General features: G+C 42.5%; 1 protein-coding gene across 1 annotated transcript; it reads left to right on the top strand.

Annotated features, from left to right (window-relative positions):
- Nucleotides 1-1,035: 1,035 nt before the first annotated feature.
- LOC137214300 (zinc finger protein 419-like) lies at nucleotides 1,036-20,081 on the top strand. Its single transcript, XM_067717832.1, has 6 exons — nucleotides 1,036-1,389; nucleotides 2,127-2,210; nucleotides 4,254-4,292; nucleotides 4,919-5,095; nucleotides 5,532-5,658; nucleotides 6,938-20,081. Exons 1-6 carry the CDS (start codon nucleotides 1,357-1,359, stop codon nucleotides 8,266-8,268), a joined length of 1,791 nt encoding a protein of 596 aa, XP_067573933.1. The 5' UTR covers nucleotides 1,036-1,356; the 3' UTR covers nucleotides 8,269-20,081.
- The last annotated feature ends 1,966 nt before the right edge of the window (nucleotides 20,082-22,047 follow it).

The following is a 22,047-nucleotide window of genomic DNA, read 5'->3' on the forward strand; positions in this document are numbered from 1 at the left end:
TGGGCTTAGTTACTCAGCGGCATGTGGGATCTTCTCGGACCAGGGCTCGAACCCGCGTCCCCTGCATTGGCAGGCGGATTCTTAACCACTGCACCACCAGGGAAGTACCCTGTCAAGGGATTTTTAACATGGAGCTGGGAGGCTATTAATTAGTAGACCTCCTGCACTTCCCCATCTTGTGAAACCATGAACTTTTGATCTGGGCCTACCTGCAAATATTCCAAAGATTCTGCAAAAACACCTGCAACTTGTCACACTAATGGACTATTACTTCCCTGTAGTGATAGCCTTAGCACTCAGTCCTGTTCTGCAGAGACTAGCTTCTGCCTCCAACTCCAATTAAAATCCTTTGTAATGCAAACCTCTCTTTGTCTTTAAAAGCTCCTTACTTTTATTCCCTAGCCCACACCCCCGCCCCACCCCCACCCATCCCCAAACCCCCAACCCCCGTGAAAAATTGTCTTCCACGAAACCGGACCCTGTGCCAAAAGGGTTGGGGACCGATGGCCTAGCCCGACATCTTTTTTGTTGCTACTTAAATGTGTGCCCCGAATTGCAATTCTTTGGTCCCAAGGTAACGCGTTGTGCTTGATTATTGTCTCTCAGGTTAATTTAGGTTGACAGTATCCACTATACAGTTATGTTTTCTAATTTCATGTATTTTATTTTAGCCAATGATCAACATACTTTATTGCACATAATTCCCTTTTTTATTCCAAAATCTTATTAACTTGGTTTTTCTTATTTGAAAATACTTCCAAGGTTTTCATAAAAAACAAAAACAACAAATAAGGACTCTGGCTACTCTCAGTCTTTACACAACTGGAATGCTTTTTTTCTAATCTTGTATCAACTTTTATGTTGAGAAATGAGTTAAATCAGAATTTTAAAAAGATTAAACATACAGGGTTTGATGGGTCTGCTTTGATGTGTTGTTCTTCCCGCACGGACTTGGCCCATTAATGCCCCGGAGTTTGGGGGAGGGTCTCCTCCGCCCCCGACTCCGTGGACCGATGGGAACTACATTACCCAGGAGATTGTGTGCGGACCGGCCTTGTTCTCCACACTAGTGATGGACCCGAACAGGGGCTCTTCCGGGATTGTGAACTAGGAGTGGGCGGGACTTCCGGCTCCTTCCTGAAGGAGGTCGTTTGGCTGCTTTTGCTGCCGTCTGCAGGACCCGAGGCTCAGGATCACTCGGTGGAGCCGAGCTTAGAGAAACTGGAAAGAACCCGAGGGGCGCCGTCCACACTGCCCAGGAGTGAGCGGGTTGCGGAACCCACTTCCGGGATTTTCGGCCTAGGTCTCCGCCATTATCCTGCGCGTCTCCTGGCACCACCGCGCCCACAGGGTCCTATGTCAACCAACGCGGTGCAGGACCCGGCCCAGGTGACTGTTCCGCCCCCCCCCCCACCAGATCCTGACCCAAATCTCAAGCCCCCAGGGAGGGTCTCCTGCTCAGGGCATTGGGGTTCAGTCCCCTGCTTCCAGAACTTTAGGTGTGCGTGTGTGGTGGTCCCATTTCTGACAGGCTGTGTGACGCAGTGTGGAGCGTGTTAAAGGCTGTGGGTTTGGCCCGTGCAAAGACTTGGAGGTGCTCAAGAGCCGGGAGCATTCGGGAAACCTGGGGTTCCAGTCATTTATGCAGGGAACAGAGAAATTAGGGAGGAGTCAACAGTCTGGGCCAACTGTCAGCATTCTGGGTGCTGCGGAGGGTTGTGAATAAATCAGGAACACGGTCTGAGTTATAGTTTTAAAGTATTCCAAAGGCTGCTCAGGGGAGAACAGACTGGAACAGACTGGGTTCTGAGGGTGGAGGCAGGGAGACCTGGGAGAGCCCAGCGCATTCCACTCCAGAGAGTAAGGTGGCTTCTGGACCAGAGTGGTGCCTATGGAATTTGTTGACCTGAAACAAATAGACTGCCCGCTATTTCTATTGCAAATATGGTTCCCCCCCTCCGCCCCTCTCCTCCTTCCCATTCTCCCCCCCAACCATCATTAGGGAATTGCAATTGGGGTGTGCAGCTATGGTGGGCTATCACTTTTATGGAGATTAAAAAAGGATGTTAGAAGGGCTGTAGCCACCAAATAGTCCATGGGTTTTTTGTTTTTTTTTTTTTTTAAAGAGTCCATGGCTTTGCTTTTCACTGGCTGAGTCCTTTCCAGGAAAGAAGGAGTCTTCATCCTTTTGGATTCCGTTATTGTTTCAGGTCAGTGAGGGCTGACCTCTTCTGGTGTGCCAACTCTAATTGAGGTTTCTGTTTACTAATTTTTTTACGAAGGAATATAAGTAATAAGATTCTTAATAATTCTTAAAGATAATTAGCAGGATTTCCTGGTGCAGTGAATGTGGCTCTGACCTAAGGACAGAGTAAAGGACAATAAGCATTTTCTTTTGGCTGAGCATCTGGAAGACTTGAGACCAGCAATTGATGTGAGAAGTCAGTTTCAGGGAGAGATTAAAAGTTGGATTCGGGACATGCTGCTTCTGAAATTCCAAAGTTGAGGTAACATAGGGGCCGGTGGAATCTGTAGTCTGGAATTGAAGGAGGAGGTCTGTGGCTCACTGATGTCCATGTGGTTACAGACTAAGTCCTGGACTCCGGCCAATTCTGAATCTCAAATTTAAGAGGGAAAGTTTGGTCACTTTTCTGGGAAAGGGGACCTGAGATGAAAGAAGAGAGACCTGGGGCTGGCGGGCAGTGCAGAACAGGTGAGACTTTCTGAGGCTACCTGAAGATGGGAGGGTTCTGTTGTTCCAGAGCTTTCTGGGGAAGCAAGGGTATAAGGAGTAAGGAGTCTTGCCTGGAGTGGAGATGGAGAAGGATGTGTTAGATTGTGTAGATTCACTCCTCTGAACACTTAGCCGACTGTGCATTCGAGTTTGAGCCAGCAAAAAGTGGGCAATGTTGACCAGTCATTGAAGCCCAGGCCCAGTCAAGGGCAGAGGTGCCTCAGCTCTCCCAGGAAACTACGAAGTTAAAAAGGTATAGATTTAATAAGTTAATCTTGTGTAAGCAAATAATAACTGCTTAATATATCTGTGTATAAAATAATAATAAATACATATATATATAAAATTTAGTTTTTGCCTTGGGCTCTTCACATAGACCTCTGAACCCCTTGGAATTTCCTGGGGGTTAGGACTTTTTTTCACAACGACCCCATTTTGTCACACAGGAGTTTATTACGATGAGGTGACTTAGGGCAGGGCCCCTAGGTAGACTCAGGAGGGGACTGGTCACCAGAAAAACTAAGCAATTAGAAGTTTATACTCCCCCCCAACCCCGCAACACTGGGGCCTCCCAAGGATCAGAAGGAAACTAGAGACTAGGTATAAAAACTGCTGAAGAATGAAATTCAAGGTTCCTTCAGATTGGTGAACACATTGAAATTGCGGAAGTGCTGGGAGGGTGGCATGTACTGAAAGGGCCTGGAAACACCATGGTGCCCTCTAGCGCCCCACCCCCCCAGACCTAGATATCTCTTCCATTGGGCTGTTCCTAAGTTGTATCCATTATAATAAACCAGAGAAATAAGAAAACTGTTTTCCTAACTTTTGTGGGTCCTTTTAGCAAATTATCATAACTTAGGAAAGGTTCATGGGAAATCTTGAATTTGTAGCCAAGTAGAACAGAAGTACCATTAGCCTGGGAACCAGACATTGGAACTGGCCTCTTTAAAGAGGGCAGTCTTATGGGACTGCGTCCTTAAACCTTTAAATTCTGTCCCTAACCTCAGGTAGTGTCAGAATATGATTAAATGTCAGTCACCCAGTTGGTATCATAGAATCAGATCATTGGTGGTGGAAGAGACATCATATATTTGGTGTCAGATAGGGAATCACAGAAACCTCAAGGTATTGATTAAAAGTCACATTTATATAATGACTTGAAAGACATGTAGGAAATACCCAGTTTTCAAAAACATTTACAGGAATGTTAATCCTGTGTTCAGTAATAGCTCAGTCTTAGCATTAGATATGCACTAATGCATTTGATGTCTACACTAACATCATGAGATAGGCACCATAAATATTGCTATTATACACATAAAGACACTGAGTCTCAGGGACGTTGAGTCTTTTTGTTCAGGGCCATAGAGTTGTCAAGTTATAGCTCTGAAGACTGAGGATCCGAGGTCAGAGGTCAACCTCAGATGACTCATCTCCAGGAAAAGGAAGGGAGGAAACAGTTCTGCCTTTACATCCACACCATGATCACCTTTATCTCAGATCCTCCCTCTTTTCACAGGTTCCCATGGTAGCAGCAGCATTTATGGCCCCTGGACAGGTAAGTGGAAGAAACCCCAGTACCTACCCACACGTCATCCCTACCCCTAGTCCTGACACACAGATATAGGAGACAGTGTTGTCCTGGGATTGTGGGCCCTTAGGTCTGGGCCCTGGCACCATCTCAGGCACAGGATCATTAATCAAAGCCAGCAGTTGTATGGAGGTGTTCCCATGTGTCAAATGGAGAAGGTCAAGTGGTAACATGTCCTTGGGCACAGACTGGAGATGAGACTGAGAGGGGAGTCTTCAGGGAACTGCCAAACCCATGACGTGGGCTGATAAAGACTGGGGGCATGAGTAATTCCTGGGATAGCAGCCTGAGGAGCTGGGCCTCTCCTGAGGGGGCGGGTCCATGACACGTTGGCCACAGAGGAGGGAAGTGATCTGACACTGGGTCTGAAGAGGCTGTTCTGCCTGCCGAGAGGAAGACTGGGGGTGAGGGTGGAGCCGGGGGCCAAGTGGAGGGCACAGTCCTGTTGAATGTCGATTGTGACTGGATCCTGGCAATGGCTCTGTAGCAGGAGAGGAGGTGAGTCTCTGAATCTCGTTTGTGGTAGAGCTGATTTTCTGCTGTACAGGATGAGAGAGAGTAGTCTGACATGACCCCAGGATGTTTGCCTCTAGGTGACGGTGGGGATGCCATGTCTGAGACGGGAAGTCAGAAGTAGGAGTAATGGACAGAAGGACTGTCCAGAGTTCCATGTTCCTATGCTGAGTCTGAGATATTGCTGGGGTGTCTTGTGGGAGGTCCCACAGAGGCCTGGGGAAGCACCGTGTGCTGGGTGGCATGTGGGGAACACGGTGAGGTGCTGAAGTCCTGGGGCTGAGGTGGTGGCATGGGGTGGGGTTGGGGTCATGGTCAGGCACGTGAGGGAGCTGTGGCCCTGCAGGGCTGGGCAGTGGAGAGGGAGGGAGTGTGAGCATGGACTCAGAGCCCTTGTCCCCAGGCTTTACTCCAGGGGTCTGAGCACAAGTGTCATTGTATGTGATGTGATCTGTGTGATTTCAGGAGAGTTGACTCTGAGGAGAGTGGCTGGGGGTCTGTGTGGCAACCACAGAGCGTCTGTGAGACTGCCTATCTCCCTCTCTGTTTTAACTGAATGATGTAATGCTAGCAATTTCCTGTGGCATCAGGACCTGGTGTGTCCTCTGAGCTGGGTTACTGGGGTGGACAACCATGACCTGGGCGTCCTGGTTGCAGAGACTGCTGTGAACTCACTTGTCCCCCTCATGACAGGGCCATGTGATCTTTGAGGATGTGGCTGTGTCCTTCTCCCAGGAGGAGTGGGGTCTCCTTAACAATGCTCAGAGACTCCTGTACTGTGACGTGATGCTGGAGAACCTGTCACTTATAGCCTCCCTGGGTAAGGACCCCTGTTCCCACACCATCGCCCCATACGGGACTCTGCCCTTCTTTTTGCATGGCTCACTCCATCCTTCCGAGCCTGGACCTTGGACACTGCTTACTTCCCTGATTTCCTGTCACTTGATCTGTGTTCCCCCACCCTGTGTGTTGTTCAGCCCTATACCATAGATGTTGAAGCCTTTCACAGAAGGCTTTGGTCTCAGAGGCTTGAAGCCTGCCTGACTGATACCACTTAGCTTTGCCACCAGTTGTTGTGTTGACTGTTCAGATGTGTGCAAGATCCGTGTCACATGTTCTAACCTTTTTTTGTGCACTGTCTGTGTCAGAAATTACAGACACTTACATGGTCACCACTTGTGGTCAACCCTAGATTATGTTTGCAAGACTCCTTAAGGTTCTTCTAGTGATACATCTTTTTCCTGAAGCCTGTCATTGGTTGGTTCACTCTGGGCCAGTGTCTTTCTCCTAGTGGCCCTATTTTCCTCTGAGGACTTTGATCTGGTAGTGTTCATAGTCACCCAGCCTGAGCTGAGGGTTGGAGGCAACCCTGGGTCCCTGGCAAGGTAGGGCCCTCTCTAGTCATAGGAGGAGTGTTAATTGCATCCTGGGCCTGGTGAGTAGGAGCTGTAGGAAGGCGTGATACATTGATGAGTTCTAATCCTACAGGGAAATGTCCTTTCTCCACGACTGTTTTAGTCTTAAACTAATCATGGCTGTACCTCATTCTATCGTTCTTCCCCATTTTGACACTTTGCCCCTTTTATGTATCTACTGTGGGTTCTTTCTCCTGGCTCTTTCTATCTCAGTGTCATCCACATTTCTCCTTTTCCTCTCACTCTGCAATGTTGTCTAATAGTCTCTTCTTAATGTATCTTGGGAGGTGAAAGTACTTATATAGTCCTTGAACTCTTGGTAGTCAGGTGTGAATGCCTTTTCCTGGAGTGGGACACACATTCTACCCAATACACTTGTCACCACCAAAAAATTCTGCTGAACACCATTGGCCGAGGAGTGGGTTGTTCCAGGCCTCTACTCCTAGCACAGTGCCATATCCTGGTGTCCTGTGTTCTTGCTGTTTATAAGATCTCTCCCTATTCTGTGACCATCAGAGGTCTAGTACTCACAGTAGCCCCTTCTTCTACCTGTCTGCCTCCCTTGTTTGAATCCTGCACAATGGACTTCTTCTCTGATGTGTCATACAAAAGCTATAATGGGCTCCTGTCCCACAAAAGTCTCCATGCACTTTATCAGGTTTTTTTTTTTTGTTTTCCTTTCAGGTTGTTGGCATGGAGTAGAAGCTGAGGAGGCCGTTTCTGAACAATGTGTTTCTGTAGAACAAGTGACGGAAAACAGGAATCCAAAGCTGGAGCCATCTATCCTGAAGACTCTTACTTCTGTTACGAGTGTCCTGGTGGAGAAAGATGTTTTGTACTTGGCTGACAATATGTTCACGTGCGGAGAGGTTGAGAAGGCTTTCCTAGGCAGCTTGGGCTTTCCCCAGCACCAGCCCTCCCATGATGGAGAGCATCCACATAGAAGCAGGCAGAGCAGGGAGGTCTCTCATCCTGGGCAAGGGCAACACAAGTGCAGCGAATGTGGTAAAGCCTTCAGTAAAAAGTTTAAATTCATGGAGCACCTGAGAGTTCACACTGGAGAAAAACCTTATGAGTGCAGTGACTGCGGGAAGTTCTTTAGACACAGCTCCAGTCTTATTCATCATCGGAAAGTTCACACAGGAGAAAGGCCTTATGAATGCTGTAATTGTGGGAAAGTCTTTGCCCACAAATATAAACTTTTTGAGCACCAGAGAATCCACACTGGAAAAAGACCATATGAGTGTAATGAATGTGGGAAAGCCTTCCTTCGCAAGGATTCACTTGTTCAGCACCAAAAAATCCACACTGGAGAAAATCCTCATAAGTGCGGTGAATGTGGAAAGTGCTTCCTGTACAAAAATAACCTTCTTGTGCACCAGAGGATCCACAGTGGAGAAAGGCCTTATGGGTGTAGCAAATGTGGAAAGTCCTTTGTCTTCAAAAAAAGGCTTCTTTATCACCAGCGAATCCACACTGGAGAAAGGCCTTACATGTGCAGTGAATGTGGGAAAGCCTATGTCTACAAAGGAAGTCTTATTGTGCATAAGAGAATTCACACTTTAGAGAAGGCTTATGGGTGTAACAAATGTGGGAAATTCTTTACAAGCAGTTTTGCCCTCAATAGACATGAGAATGTTCACACTGCACAAAGGTGTTATGAGTGCAGCGAATGTGGGAAAGCTCTCAACGGCAAAGTTAAACTTGCTGAGCACCAGAGAATCCATACTGGAGAAAGACCCTATAAGTGTAATGAATGTGAGAAAGCCTTCATGCGCAAGTATACACTTGTTCAGCACCAAAAAGTCCACACTGGAGTAAAGCCTTTTAAATGCAGTGAATGTGGGAAGCCCTTCACTTACAAAACAAGTCTTGTTGTCCACCAGAGAATCCACACTGGAGAAAGGCCTTATATGTGCAGTGAATGTGGGGAAGTCTTTGTCTACAGAAGAAGTCTTGTTGTCCATCAGAGAATCCACACTAGAGAAAAGCCTTATGAATGTAGTTCTTTGTAAGCAGCTCCAAGCTCACAAAAAACAAAGTTCACACTGGGGCAATGCCTTCTGGACTTATGCTTTCCTTCACTTGAGTTAATATCTAGCAGCACAACTCCTATGTAGTAGAGTAGGTGAATGTATACCTTATATGTGGCCAGTCAAACTTTTCTAAAATGGGAGTACCTTTTTATAGTCTCACGAGAAGCAGCAGAACATGAGTTCCTGTTTTTTACATTTTTACCAACACTTGGTATGTTCAGGCTTTCTAATTTCAGTGATGTCATAGGTGTATCTGGTGATTTTAACTAACATTTCCCTATTGACACAATGTGAGTGGTTTTCCATGTGTTAATTTCCAACCATATTTCTTTTTTTCTTTTTAGTTTTTATTGGAGTATAGTTAATTTACAATGCTGTGTTTCAGGTGTACAGCAAAGTGAATCAGACAGCCATATTTCTTTTTGAAATTTCTGTTCATATAATTTTGTCATCTTAATTACTGAGTTTTGATGTTTCTTCATGGATTATTGATTAAGGTCCTCTAATGGAAATATTTACCAATATTCTTCCAGACTTGTTCTTCTCATTTTAGTCACTTTTCCAGAGAAAGACTTTATTTTTTTTGGGGGGGGGGGGTGGTTTTGGACATGCTGTGGCATGCAGGATCTTACTTCCCCAACCAGGGATTGAACCTGTGCCCCCTGCCGGGGAAGCACAGAGTCCTAATCACTGGATCTCCAGGGAATTCCTCAGTATGAAGCTCAGAATCCACTTTTCAATTTGTGCATCACAAAAAAATCCTACTAGAATTTTGACTGGGATTGCATTTTATCTTCAATATAGAAAGAAATACTGAGTGTCCCAATCTATAAACTTGATAGATCTCCTTTTATTTAGATCTTGCTTAATTTTTATTAGCAGTCTTTTTTAGTTTTCTGTTTGTAGGTCTTACACATCTTCAGGTATTTTCTACATCTTATTGTGAAAGGGAATTTAAAAAAATCTTCAATTTATGAATTGTTCATACCTATTACACTTAGATATAAAACTAAGGACAGAAGTGATCTTTCTTTTTTTTGGGGGGGGGGCAACGTGTGGGACCTCAGTTCCCTGGCCAGGAATTGAACCTGGGTCATGGCAGCAAAAGACCAGAATCCTAACCACTAGGCCACCACGGAACTCCCTAGTAGTGATCCTTCTTAATCTTATAAATAACATCTACAAAGAGCTATTAGAAATACTATCCCTTTGAACCATTATTAAAGTATTCCCATTAGAATAAAAGGAGGACAGCTGCTCTTTGTTCTCTTATTCAGTATCATCCTGGAGTTCCAATTTCATTCAATACAACAACAAAAATATACGGCAAAATAATGAATAGCAATTGGAAAGGAAGAAATAAACCACCTAAAATATGTCCACAGTTTTCATCTTCACTATGAGTCCAAATATGGACACTCAGTTTAGTGTCTGGACCCATCATAAACTCCTAATTTTTTCATCACCTATTTGCTGCCCTTCTTACTTCCTTAGAACCCATTACCTTCTATTACACTATGCAACTTAATATCATAGATGAACTGCTTATTGTATATTTCTATCAAATACAGACTAAGTTCCAGTAGGGGAATATGTATTTACATGTTGTACACTGATATATTTCATATTCCTAGAAACATGTCTGAAACACCTATGGTACATATTGATGTCTTGAAATACATAACAAAATGACAACGCTCATTTAACGTTCAATTGCACAACTGTGGGTATACTTTCTAACTCTCCTTACCCTGCCTTTCTCCTCACCCTGCCTTTTCCTTCAGTTTCGCTACCCTCAAAATGCTCTGAGTTATGGGACAAATCATATTTTGCAAAAAGCCTTTAAATCAACTAAAAAGTCCCAATAGTTATTTTATTGGCTTCCTTCTCTTATTAGATCTCAGAGGGGGTTTTTTTCTCACATTCCATTGGGAGTTTGATTGTTTATTTCAAAAACAGGTTTTCCGCCATCAATTTCTGCCACTCCCGATGCATATCTATCTTTTTTTTTTTTTTTTTTGGCTGTGCGACATGCAGGATATTATTTCCCCAACCAGGGATTGAACCCACTCTCCTTGCAGTGGAAACGCGGAGTTTTCACCCCTGGATCACCAGGGAAATCCTGATATCTATCTCATTAAGCACTTTTAATAGCTCTTGGTAGTTACACAGTCCCAAATGTTTTTCAGAGTTTGTCTCCTCTCTGTCTGCAGACACTGTCAGTGCACTTACAGGTGATGTGGTAATCACCTCCAAGAGCAGATGACATCATTGGGTTCTAAACATTTATCTCGGGCTTTTGTGTCCCCATTGCAGACTCTCAGTTTCTGCCACGGCAGTCCTTGTTACGGGAGCAAATACACATTTGGTAAGTATCTCTTCAGGTATCTGATTCTTAGAAAACATTTATGTCAGGAAACCCAACAATAACTATTCTTAAAATAAATTTCACTACCTGAGGTCAGGACAGTAAAAAAGGAACCACCTTAAGAAGGTTATACATATAGATACATAGATATAGACAGATAAGAACAAAGCCATAAAATCAGGAAAGGCATTTGCTGAGGAAACCAGAGGAATGTTGCCCCTCATCAACGTACATCAGGAGTGCCTGACACTTCGCCTTTCTCCTCAGTTGCATTGTTTTGAAACTTGTCTCACTGGCTTCTCACTAAACACACTGACCATAAACAGGGTTCACTGTAGAGGCTTCAAGATAAGGTAGGTTGTGAGTAATAAGATGAAGAAGATGAGTTCCTACTCTGAGTAGAGGCCTAGTGTCTGTGTGGTATCTGCTGATGAGGGGCATGTTGTGTCATGGAGACTTTAATGATGTGTCTCCAAATTTTTATCCTTGGCAGAAGGCTGTTCATTACATCTCAAGTACTTAGATGTCCTCTTTATCAGTAATCGCCACTCTCTACCCTCCTAGGGCCTTGGCTTCCATTCCTCACCTATAAAAATGGATCCATTCTTCTGTCATCTATCTATCGTCTACCTCTATATCCTCTTTACTTTATTGTGATTTCATCTCAAAGACATAATTTTTTTTAAAGATTTTCTTGGTTTGATGTGGACCATTTTTAAAGTCTTTATTGAATTTGTTACAATATTGCTTCTGTTTTTGTTTTGGTTTTTTGGCACAAGGCATGTGGGATCTTAGCTCCCTGACCAGGGATCGAACCCTCACCCACTGCATTGGAAAGTGAAGTCTTAACCACTCTGCCGCCAGGGAAGTCCCCATTTATAATTTTTTTAGAGAGAAAAAATTTGGACCATACACCCTCTTAGAAGAATTGAATCATCCTACACTCAGTGAGAACAGGGCATTTAAATTAGACCCTTCCTGTGTCTTCACAGAACCTCTATGATAAGGGGAAGTTATCAATCATTATTGTCTGTGACTCACTGGAGGTCATTACGAGTAGATTGACCCATGACCTCAACAATGTCATGGTTGTCAGACTCTCAGGTTTATGCAAACTTCCAAATTCCCACGATAAATTCTGTTGACATATGTTTTTGTTATTTAACTTCACCTTGTGGTTCCTCTCAGTATTCCTGGTTACTTCCCTTGTCAATTTTCTTATTCTGCTTAATTTTCTAATTCTGTAACCTATTTTCATTATACTTGTGGAATTTTTTTTACTTTAAGAATTATGACTAACAGAACATAGTCAAATTTTGGAAATTTCATATAATATCTAGAATATTTATATCAAAGACATTTACCCATACATTATAACCTGGGAGGGTTTATCACCACTCATTTGGCAATGCTTCCCATGTAATTTCACATAGCAAATAATCCTAATTAGCTTAATATCTCTGGCTCTGAGATTCTTCAGGGGCCCACTAGAGGTCAGAAGAAACTGAATTAGAATTTGATCCTTGGGAATTTTGTCAAAAATATCAAAAAGGTTTTAAAAACAGTTGACTAAGAAGTATCATAAGTCACTGTCAAACATGTTTAATTATGCACTTTACCAAAGTGACAATAAAAGATTTCAAAGGCAAATACAGGAAGTTATAATAGATTACTTAAAAGATAAGCTTTACAATCTGCTATCAATAGCTGATATATATATATTTGTCTTTATTGAATTTGTTACAATATTGCTTCTTTTTTTTATGTTTTTGTTTTTTGGCCATGAGGCATGTAGGATCTTAGCTCCCCGACCAGGGATTGAACCCTCACCCTCTGCTTTGGAAGGCAGAGTTTTAACCACTGGACTGCGAGGGAAGTCCCAATAGCTGAACAGTATTCTAAGAAAACACTGTCCTCAACAGAGACGAAACCAAATTTAGGTTTTAGCACCATCTTACCCTTAAAATTCATTTACTCAATTAAATTTATTCTATTCTTACTCCTGACCACACACAAACCCCTCCCCCCTTCCCCCAGGGTTTCTTTTCCACAAACCTTCTATAACTTCCTTTTTTACCTTCAGATTTTTTCCTATGCCTTCTCTTTATCTCTCTCTCTTTTTAACCTCTCTTTAGGTCAAAATTACTTTCTCTTAACTAAGTGTATTTCCTTTCCTTGTACCTTCTTTTTTCTTGCATACAAAGATGTTTTCCTTAGTAATTTTTAGTGTTTTTCATTACATATATTAATTAGAATTATTCACCTTTAAAACCTTAATTTAAAGTGAAAACTAAGAAGCAAGCAATTTTGAACTATCTTTTACATTAGCATTCTGTAAGTTGGCAAACGTATAAATACTATTTATAATTTCTTTTAAAAAGTGCTTTCTTATAGAAAATGTCTCCTGTGGCACCAAACATATATATTTTTTAAAATTTATTTTTGGCTGTATTGGGTCTTCATTGCTGCGTGTGGGCTTTCTCTACTTGTGGCGAGCAGGGGCTACTTTTTGCTGGGGTACGCGGGCTTCTCATTGCGGTGGCTTCTTGTTGCAGAGCACAGGCTCAATGTGCGTGAGCTTCAGTAGTTGCAGCACGCGGGCTCAGTAGTTGTGGCACGCGGGCCCTGGGATGCATGGGCTTCAGTAGTTGTTGTGCACAGGTTTAGTTGCTCCGTGGCATGTGGGATCTTCCCAGACCAGAGATCGAACCTGTGTCCCCTGCATTGGCAGGAGGATTCTTAACAATTGCACCACCAGGAAAGTCCCTGGCCAAACATTTATTAACAGTCCTAAATATCTTTAATTTCCCTGTAGAAGGAAGCCTATGTTCAGTAATTAATTTCCCAGTGTCTTATTTGGGAATGATCTAGATATTCAATAAACTTCCATCATTTAACTTAACTTAGCAAAACTCAAAAGTTTCAAGTTACCAAAATCTAGAGAGACTTTTTTGTTTTTTTAAATTGATTTATTTTATTTATTTATTTATGGCTGTGTTGGGTCTTTGTTGCTGCGCACAGACTTTCTCTAGTTGTGACGAGCGGGCCTATTCTTTGCTGTGGTGTGCAGGCTTCTCACTACAGTGGATTCTCTTGTTGCAGAGAATGGGCTCTAAGTGTGTGGGCTTCAGCAGTTGTGGCTCACGGGCTTAGTTGCTCTGCGGCATGTGGGATCTTCCCAGACCAGGGCTCGAACCCGTGTCCCCTGCATTGGCAGGTGGATTCTTAACCACTGCACCACCAGGGAAGCTCTTTTTTTTTTAATTGAAATATAGTTGATTTACAATATTGTGTTAGTTTCAGGTATACAGCAAAGTGATTCAGTTACATATGTATAATTTTTTCAGATTCTTTTCTATTATAGTTTATTACAAGATACTGAATATAGTTCCCTCTGCTATACAATAAATCTTTGTTGTTTATCTATATTAGTGTGTATCTGTTAATCCAATACTCCTAATTTCTCCCTCTCCCCACACCCCCTTTGATAATCATAAGTTTGTTTTCTATGTCTGGGAGTCTGTTTCTGTTTTGTAAATAAATTCATTTATATTTTTCTTTAGATTCCACATATAAGTGATATCCTAAATATTTTTATTTCTCTGTCTGACTTACTTCACTCAGTATGATAATCTCTAGGTCCATCCATGTTGCTTCAAATGGCAATATTTCATTCTTCTTTTATGGCTGAGTAATATTCCATTGTGTATATATACCACAACTTGTTTATCCATTCATCTGTTGATGGACACTTGGGTTGCTTCCATGTCTTGGCTATTATGAATAGTGCTGCTATGAACATTCAGGTGCATGTATCCTTTTGAATTAGAGTTTTCATCTTTTCTTGATATATGCCCAGGAGCGGGATTTTTGGATCATATGGTAACTCTGTTTTTAGTTTTTTTAAGGAACCTCCATACTGCTTTCCATAGTGGCTGCACCAGTTGACATTCCCACCAACAGTGAAGGAGGGTTCCCTTTTCTCTACACCCTCTCTAGTGTTTATTTGTAGACTTTTTAATGATAGCCATTTTGACTGGTGTGAAGTGATACCTTATTATAGTTTTGATTTGCATTTCTCTAATAATTAGCAGTGTTGAGCATTTTTTCATGTGCCTGTTTGTCATCTTTATGTCTTCTTGGAGAAATGTCTGTTTTGGTCTTCTGCACACTTTTTATTGTGTTGTTTATTTGTTTGTTTGTTTGTTTGTTTTTGCGGTACACGGGCCTCTCACTGTTGCGGCCTCTCCCGTTGCGGAGCACAGGCTCCGGACGCGCAGGCTCAGCGGCCATGGCTCACGGGCCCAGCTGCTCCGTGGCATGTGAGATCTTCCCGGACCGGGGCATGAACCCGTGTCCCTAGCATCTGCAGGCAGACGCTCAACCACTGCGCCACCAGGGAAGCCCCTGTTTGTTTTTTTATATTGAGTTTTTTGAGCTGTTTGTATATTTTGGAAATTAACCCCTTGTCAGTTGCATCATTTGCAAATATTTTCTCCCAGTTGTAGATTGTCTTTTCTTTTTGTTTATGGTTTCCTTTGCTGTGCAAAGGCTTATAAGTTTGATTAGGTCCCATTTGTTTATTTTTGCTTTTATTTCTTTTGCCTTGGGAGAATGAACTAAGAAAACATTAATATGATTTATGTCAGAGAATGCTTTGCCTATGTTCTCTTATAGGAGTTTTATGGTATCATATGCTTAAGTCTTTAAGCCTTTTTTTTTTTTTTCCTGCACCACAAAGCATGCAGGATCTTAGTTCCCCAACCAGGGATCAAATCCGTGTCTCCTGTAGTGGAGGCACAGAGGCTTAACCACTGGGCTGCCAGGGAAGTCCCAGCCTTTAAGCCATTTTGAGTTTATTTTTGTGTATGATGTAAGGGTGTGTTGTAACTTCATTGATTTACATGCAGCTGTCCACCTTTCCCAACATCCTTTGCTGAAGAGCTTGTCTGCTTCCCATTATACATTCTTACCTCTTTTGTTGAAGATTAATTGACTGTGGGTGTGTGGGTTTATTTCTGGGCTCTCTTTTCTGTTGCATTGATCTATGTGTCTGTTTTTGTGTCGGTACCACACTATGTTGATTACTGTAGCTTTATAGTATTGTCTGAAGTCCAGTGGGTTATGCCTCCAGCTTTGTTCTTTTTACTCAGGATTGCTTTTGCAATTCTGGGTCTTTTGTGGATCCATATAAATTTTAGGATTATTTGTTCTAATTATGTGAAAAATGTCATGGGTAATTTGATAGGGATCACATTAAATCTGTAGACTGCTTTGGCTAGTATGGCAATTTTAACACTATTAATTCTTCCAATCCAAGAGCATGGAATATCTTTCCATTTCTTTGAATCATCTTCAGTTTCCTTTATTAATGTTTTATAGTATCAGTGTCTTTCACCTCCTTGGTCAGGTTTATTCCTAGGTATTTTATTTTATTTTATTTTTGATGTGATTTTAAATAGGATTTTGTTTTTTTACTTTCTGATACTTCATTGTTATTTTAAAGAAATGCAACAGGTTTCTGTATATTACTCTTGTATCCTGCTACCTTGCTGAATTAATTAATTAGTCCTAATCGTTTTTGTGTGGAATCTTTAGGGTTTTCTATATAGAGTATCATGTCATCTGCATATAATGACCATTTTACCTCTTTACCTTTTTCTTGTCTGATTGCTGTAGCTAGGATTTCCAATACAATGTTGATAGAAGTGGTGAGTGTGGGATCCTTTTCTTGTTCCAGAATTTAGTGGGAAGGCTTTCAGCTTTTCACCATTGAGTATTATATTGACTGTGGGTTTGTCATAAATGGTTTTTATTATGTTGAGATATGTTCCATCTATACGCAGTTTGGTGAGAGTTTTTTTTTTTATCATGAATGGACATTGAATTTTATCAAATGCTTTTTTTGCATCTATTGAGATGATCTGTGGTTTTCGTCTTCTCTTTTTTTGATGTGGTGTATCACATTGGTTGATTTGTATATGTTGAACTGTCCTTGTGACTCTGGGATGAATCCAACTAGGTCGTGGTGTATGATCTTTTTTATGTGTTGTTGGATTTTGTTGCTAACATTTTGTTGAGAATTTTTGTATCTATATTCATCAAATATATTGGCCTGTGATTTTCATTCTTTTTTCTTCTTTTTCAAAGTCATTTAAATTGGTAGAATGCTTAGAAGTTTGCAAAATGCTTTTACATCATCACACTTAAAAACCTTCCCAGGGGTTTGATCCCTGGTCCGTGAAGATCCCATGTGCCATGGAGCAACTAAGCCTCTGTGCCACAACTCCTGAGCCTGCGGTGTAGAGTCTGCAAGCCACAACTACTGAAGCCCATGCACCACAACTACTGAAGTCTGCATGCCTAGAGCCTGTGCTCTGCAATGAGAAAGCACTGCAACGAGGAGGCTGTGCACCACAACAAAGAGTTGCTCCTGCTCGCTGCAACTAGAGAAAACCCACGTGCAGCAACAAAGACCAAACACAGCCAAAATTAAATAATTAATTAAATAATTAATTTAAAAATAAACCTTCCCAGGTAGGCAGGGCAAATGAATGAGCATTTTGTAGATGAGAACATGGGGCCCAGGTAGATGGGGTGACACACAGCTCATATTGCTTGTAAGTGGAGGGACCATGGTAGAGCCATAGATTGCAAGTCTCTTTCACTCCAGACTATTATTGGTTTTACCCTGGGGGATTTTCTTTTTTGGTATTGTCTGTCTGATTTTGGTATCAGGGTGTTTGTAACTTTGGGAGGGCTCCCTCTTCACTCTTTCAGAAGAGTTTGAGAACGATCAGTATAGGTTCTTCTGTGTATGTTTGGTAGAATTCCCCAGTGAAGCCATCTGGTCCTGTACTTCTGTTTGCAGGGAATTTTTTTTTTTTTAACTACAGATTGTATTTCACTTCTAGTGATTGGTCTGTTCAAATTATCTTTCTTCTTGTTAATTTTGGCAGGCTCTGTCTTTCTAGAAACTTGTGCATTTATTCTAAGTTTTCCAATTTGTTGACATATCATAGTATTTTCTTACTTTTTTTGTTTTTCTGTGGTATCAGTGGTTATTTCTTCTCTTTGATTTCTTCTTTTGTTTATTTGGGTCGTCTCTCTTTTCTTCTTGGTGAGTCTGACTAGAGGTTTTCAATTTTGTTTATCCTTTCAAAAAACCATCTCATGGTCTTATGGATCTTTTCTCTTGTTTTTTTTTAATCTCTATTTCCTCTCTTACATTTATAATTTCGCTCCTTCTGCTGACTTTGGGTTTTGCTTGTTCTACTTTTTCTAATTTTTTTAGGTGGTAGGTTAAGTTGGGGTTTTCTTTTGAGATTTTGTTTGTTTGCTTGTTGAGGAAGGCCTGTATCACTATGAACTTCCCTCTTAGGACTGCTTTTGCTACATCTCAGATTTTGTAAGGCTGTGTTTTCATTGTCATTTGTTTCAATGTATTTTCTGATTTCCTGTTTGATTTCATCGTTGACCCACTGCTTTTTTAGTAGCATTGTTGTTTAGTCTCCGTGTAATCATTTTTTTCCTCATTTTTCTTTGTGTGGTTGATTTCTAACTTTATACCATTGTGGTAAAAAAAAAAAGACACTTTAAATAATTTCTATCTTCTTAAGTTTGTTAAGGCTTGTTATGTGTCCTAATATGTGGTCTATCCTAGAGAATGTTCCATGTGCACTTGAAAAGTATGTATATTCTGTTTTTTTTTTTAATTTAAAAAAATCCCAGGAAATAAAACTTCAGGACTGGATGGCTTCACAAGGGAATTCTACCAAACATATAAAGAAGAGCTAATACAAGTCCTTTTCAAACTATTCCAAAAAATTGAAGAGGATGGAACACTCCCAAATTTATTCTACAATTGCCCTGATACCAAAACCAGACAAAGTCACTCTAAAAGAAGAGAATTACATGCAGGGACAGGGGGAGAAACTATGGTTCTGAGTGTTGTTTGTGGTTGAAATCTTAGTGCATGGTTTGGCCACGTAACTTGTGGTTTTATTCTGTTGTCTTTGCGAAACAACTGAGTATCTTGTTACAAACAGGATAGGGCCAGTTTTAGTCTGATTCTGCAGTTACACATTTAAGGCAGGTTACCTGGCCTTTGCTCATATTCTCATGGAAAAGAAACTTAATATCACTGACATACTTAACATGATTAATATTTTAGGTTTTGACCAAATGTGTTCTGCCTAAAGTTGGGTTTTGCAAAAGCAGAACCTGACATAGGATTCACTGACATATGACTTATTTAGGGGAAATTAACAGGAGAAGTTTAATGATAGAGTACAAGGCAAGGAAAAGAGCTAAGTAAGGGTGTGGGCTCAACTGGAATCTCCCTCAGCCTGATCCCTTTTGGAGATCTGGAATGTAAATGGTACCACATATTTGTCCCACCTTGAGACAAGGGAGTATCTTTTTGTAACTCCAGGTCAGACAGTCCTTAAATATTTCCCAGAGAGACTGCTTTCTTTGTTTACTTTTTCTAAAACATTGGACTTACCTGTAACTGCAGGAATTCATATATGAGGCATTTTATTTGGTGTTTTTTCTTTCTTTCTTATTATTTATTTTGGCTGTGTTGGGTCTTCATTGCTGTGCACGGGCTTTCTCTAGTTGCAGCGAGTGGGGGCTACTCTTCATTGCAGTGTGCAGGCATCTCATTGCGGTGGCTTCGCTTGTTGTGGAGCACAGGCTCTAGGCACTTGTGTTTCAGTAGTTGTGGCATGTGTGCTTCAGTAGTTGTGGCTCATGGGCTCTAGAACGCAGGCTCGGTAGTTGTGGTACACAGGCTTAGTTGCTCCATGGCATGTGGGATCTTCCCAGACCAGGGCTCTAACCCGTGTCCCCTGCATTGGGAGGCAGATGCTTAACCACTATGCCACCAGGGAAGTCCCACTTGGTGTTATTTCTGAACATGAATTTCTTCTTCTGTTGCAGAGTCTAGATTGCGTAACTATGATCATTCTAAAAAAGTCCATCAAAGGGCTTCCCTGGTAGTGCAGTGGTTAAGAATCCACCTGCCAATGCAGGCGACAAGGGTTTGATCCCTGGTTCGGGAAGATCCCACATGCCGTGGAGCAACTAAGCCCAGGTACCACAACTACTGAGCCTGTGCTCTAGAGCCTGCAAGCCACAACTACTGAGCCCACATGCCACAACTACTGAAGCCCATGTGCATAGAGCCTGTGCTCCACAACAAGAGAAGCCACCACAATGAGAAGCCCGTGCACTGCAATGAAAAGTAGCCCCTGCTCACCACAACTAGAGAAGACCCATGCGCAGCAGCAAAGACCCAATGCAGCCAAAAATAAATAAATAAATTTATTTTTTAAATACAATAAAATTAAAAAGTCCATCAAAGAATAAAACTTCTCACTTGTTTTACAATAAATAAATAAATCAGAGTCCTACATTGAAATGCCTAAAGTCTGTTTCACTTGGCTGTTTGACTGACTCTAAAACAAAATATGTTCAGAAGTGAGACTCTAATATTTCCTCCTAACCTCCTTCATGAATACCACCACTACCCTTTCTATCTCAGTTAATGACAAATCCATCCTTCCGGCTTGGACAAAAACCTTGAGTCATCTTGATTACTGTAGTGTGAGGCTGATTAGGAGGTGAAGCCATGTTCTGATCTGAGGACTTGGAGCTGTGTAACCACAATCATGTGCATATCCTCAGTAATAAAGATACTATATAATGAAAACACGTGGCATCTTCTTAGTGAATTTTTATTGGATAAAGTTTAATGTATAGAATGAAGTAATTGTGTATAATCTTGCTAGTAGACTGAAACTGGTGGGGAGTCACTTGCCTTTCACAAATGTTTTTCAGAGATACTTTCAAATCCTTTGGCAGATGTTATTGCCATTAGAGCAAACAGATCGAAATCCAGAAAACCAGAACGTTTATCTCAGAGTTTAGGTGGTCATTTTCTACACAATTCCACCACTGCAGGAAATGTCGTAGCAGGAAATGAAATTTGGTGATATCTCTCCTTCTCAAATAGATCTTAGGTGTCACACTGCTAAAAGAAATGAACATGCCTTGGAAAATGGTGTAAGAAATACTATCTTGATATAACAGCTGGGTTGGATACAAATTCAATCAGTGAGTATAGAGGCAGAGGTGTTTTCTGACGGAAAAGCAGACAACACCTTGCCCACGTTATTCAAGGCTGCCTAATATCGCTGCATTTTTCTCCTCTATGGAGTCTTTTCCCTCTAGTCCCTCACCAGTATTGGAGCTCACAGAATGACTCTCAAGCTTCAGTCTTCCTGAAATTGAAGAGCAGCAAGATAATATTAGGTCGAATCTTTTTTTTTTTTTTTTTGCTGTACGCGGGCCTTTCACTGCTGTGGCCTCTCCCGTTACGGAGCACAGGCTCCGGACGCGCAGGCTCAGCGGCCATAGCTCACGGGCCTAGTCGCTTCGCGGCATGTGGGATCTTCCCAGACCGGGGCACGAACCCGTGTCCCCTGCATCGGCAGGCGGACTCTCAACCACTGCGCCACCAGGGAAGCCATAGGTCGAATCTTTGAATGGAGTCACTTTCTATCGGCATGATATCATGGTCTGGTGTGTCCCTTGGGGATTTTAGCTCTTGGGCATGTATGAAATAACACGTCCAATCATTTTCCTTAGCTGCAGAAGACACGACCCGTAAATGGGGTGGTGGCTATTTAAGAAACAAAGACGCCTCGCTCCGCCTCTAGAGCCCGACGACTTCGTTTCCCAGAAGCCCTCACGCGGGCACCTCTGATCCTTCGCAGAGATTCCCGGAAGGGCGCCCTTCGAGGTACCAGGTGGTGCTGCGGAAGCAATATTACCCAGGAGGCTCTGCGGCAAGAGGCGGTAGCTCCGGGCCAATGACTGTGCAGGACTGGGATCCCACGTTGGGCGAGACTTCCGGCGGAATTCTCGTGACGGTCGTATTGACTGCGCCTGCGTCTGTCCTCGGGATCGCACGAAGCTCCCGAGCCATAAGCGGGCTCGAGGGCCGGGAGCAGAAAGTCTCGGGAAGAAGCTTCTTCCCCTCCCTGCATGGAGGCAGGGCTGAGGGTGGGCGGGGCAGGTTAGGGACGTCAGCTGGACCGTTGGGACCCTCCCTGGTCTCCGTGTTGCAAGGCCCAGGTCCCTGGAAAGGGTCTCATGGCCGCGGCAGAGGCACAGACGGACCCGACACTGGTGAGTGGATGGCCCCTCAGGCCCTTTGGACCTCCAGACACATCATCCCGGCGCCCCCATATAGAGCGAAATTTTCCTGGGTCTCTTCACTTCCTCTTACTCTGCCTTTGAGTCTGGGGGCCGTGGAGGCCGGTCAGTCAGTCCCAGCCTAGTGCCCTGAATCCAGGCCAGGATTTATATGGAAGAGTTCCCAA

Source organism: Pseudorca crassidens, chromosome 20 (assembly GCF_039906515.1).
Source record: "Pseudorca crassidens isolate mPseCra1 chromosome 20, mPseCra1.hap1, whole genome shotgun sequence".
NCBI lineage: Eukaryota > Metazoa > Chordata > Mammalia > Artiodactyla > Delphinidae > Pseudorca > Pseudorca crassidens.

What these genes read in the sequence shown, in the direction of transcription:
- LOC137214300 (XM_067717832.1), top strand. Translation starts at nt 1,357, where the DNA reads ATGTCAACCAACGCGGTGCAGGACCCGGCCCAG. An exon ending in GGTGGCATGTGGGGAACACG is followed by an intron (nt 5,096 to 5,531) that starts GTGAGGTGCTGA and finishes CCCTCATGACAG; the next exon opens with GGCCATGTGATCTTTGAGGA. An exon ending in GTCACTTATAGCCTCCCTGG is followed by an intron (nt 5,659 to 6,937) that starts GTAAGGACCCCT and finishes TTTTCCTTTCAG; the next exon opens with GTTGTTGGCATGGAGTAGAA.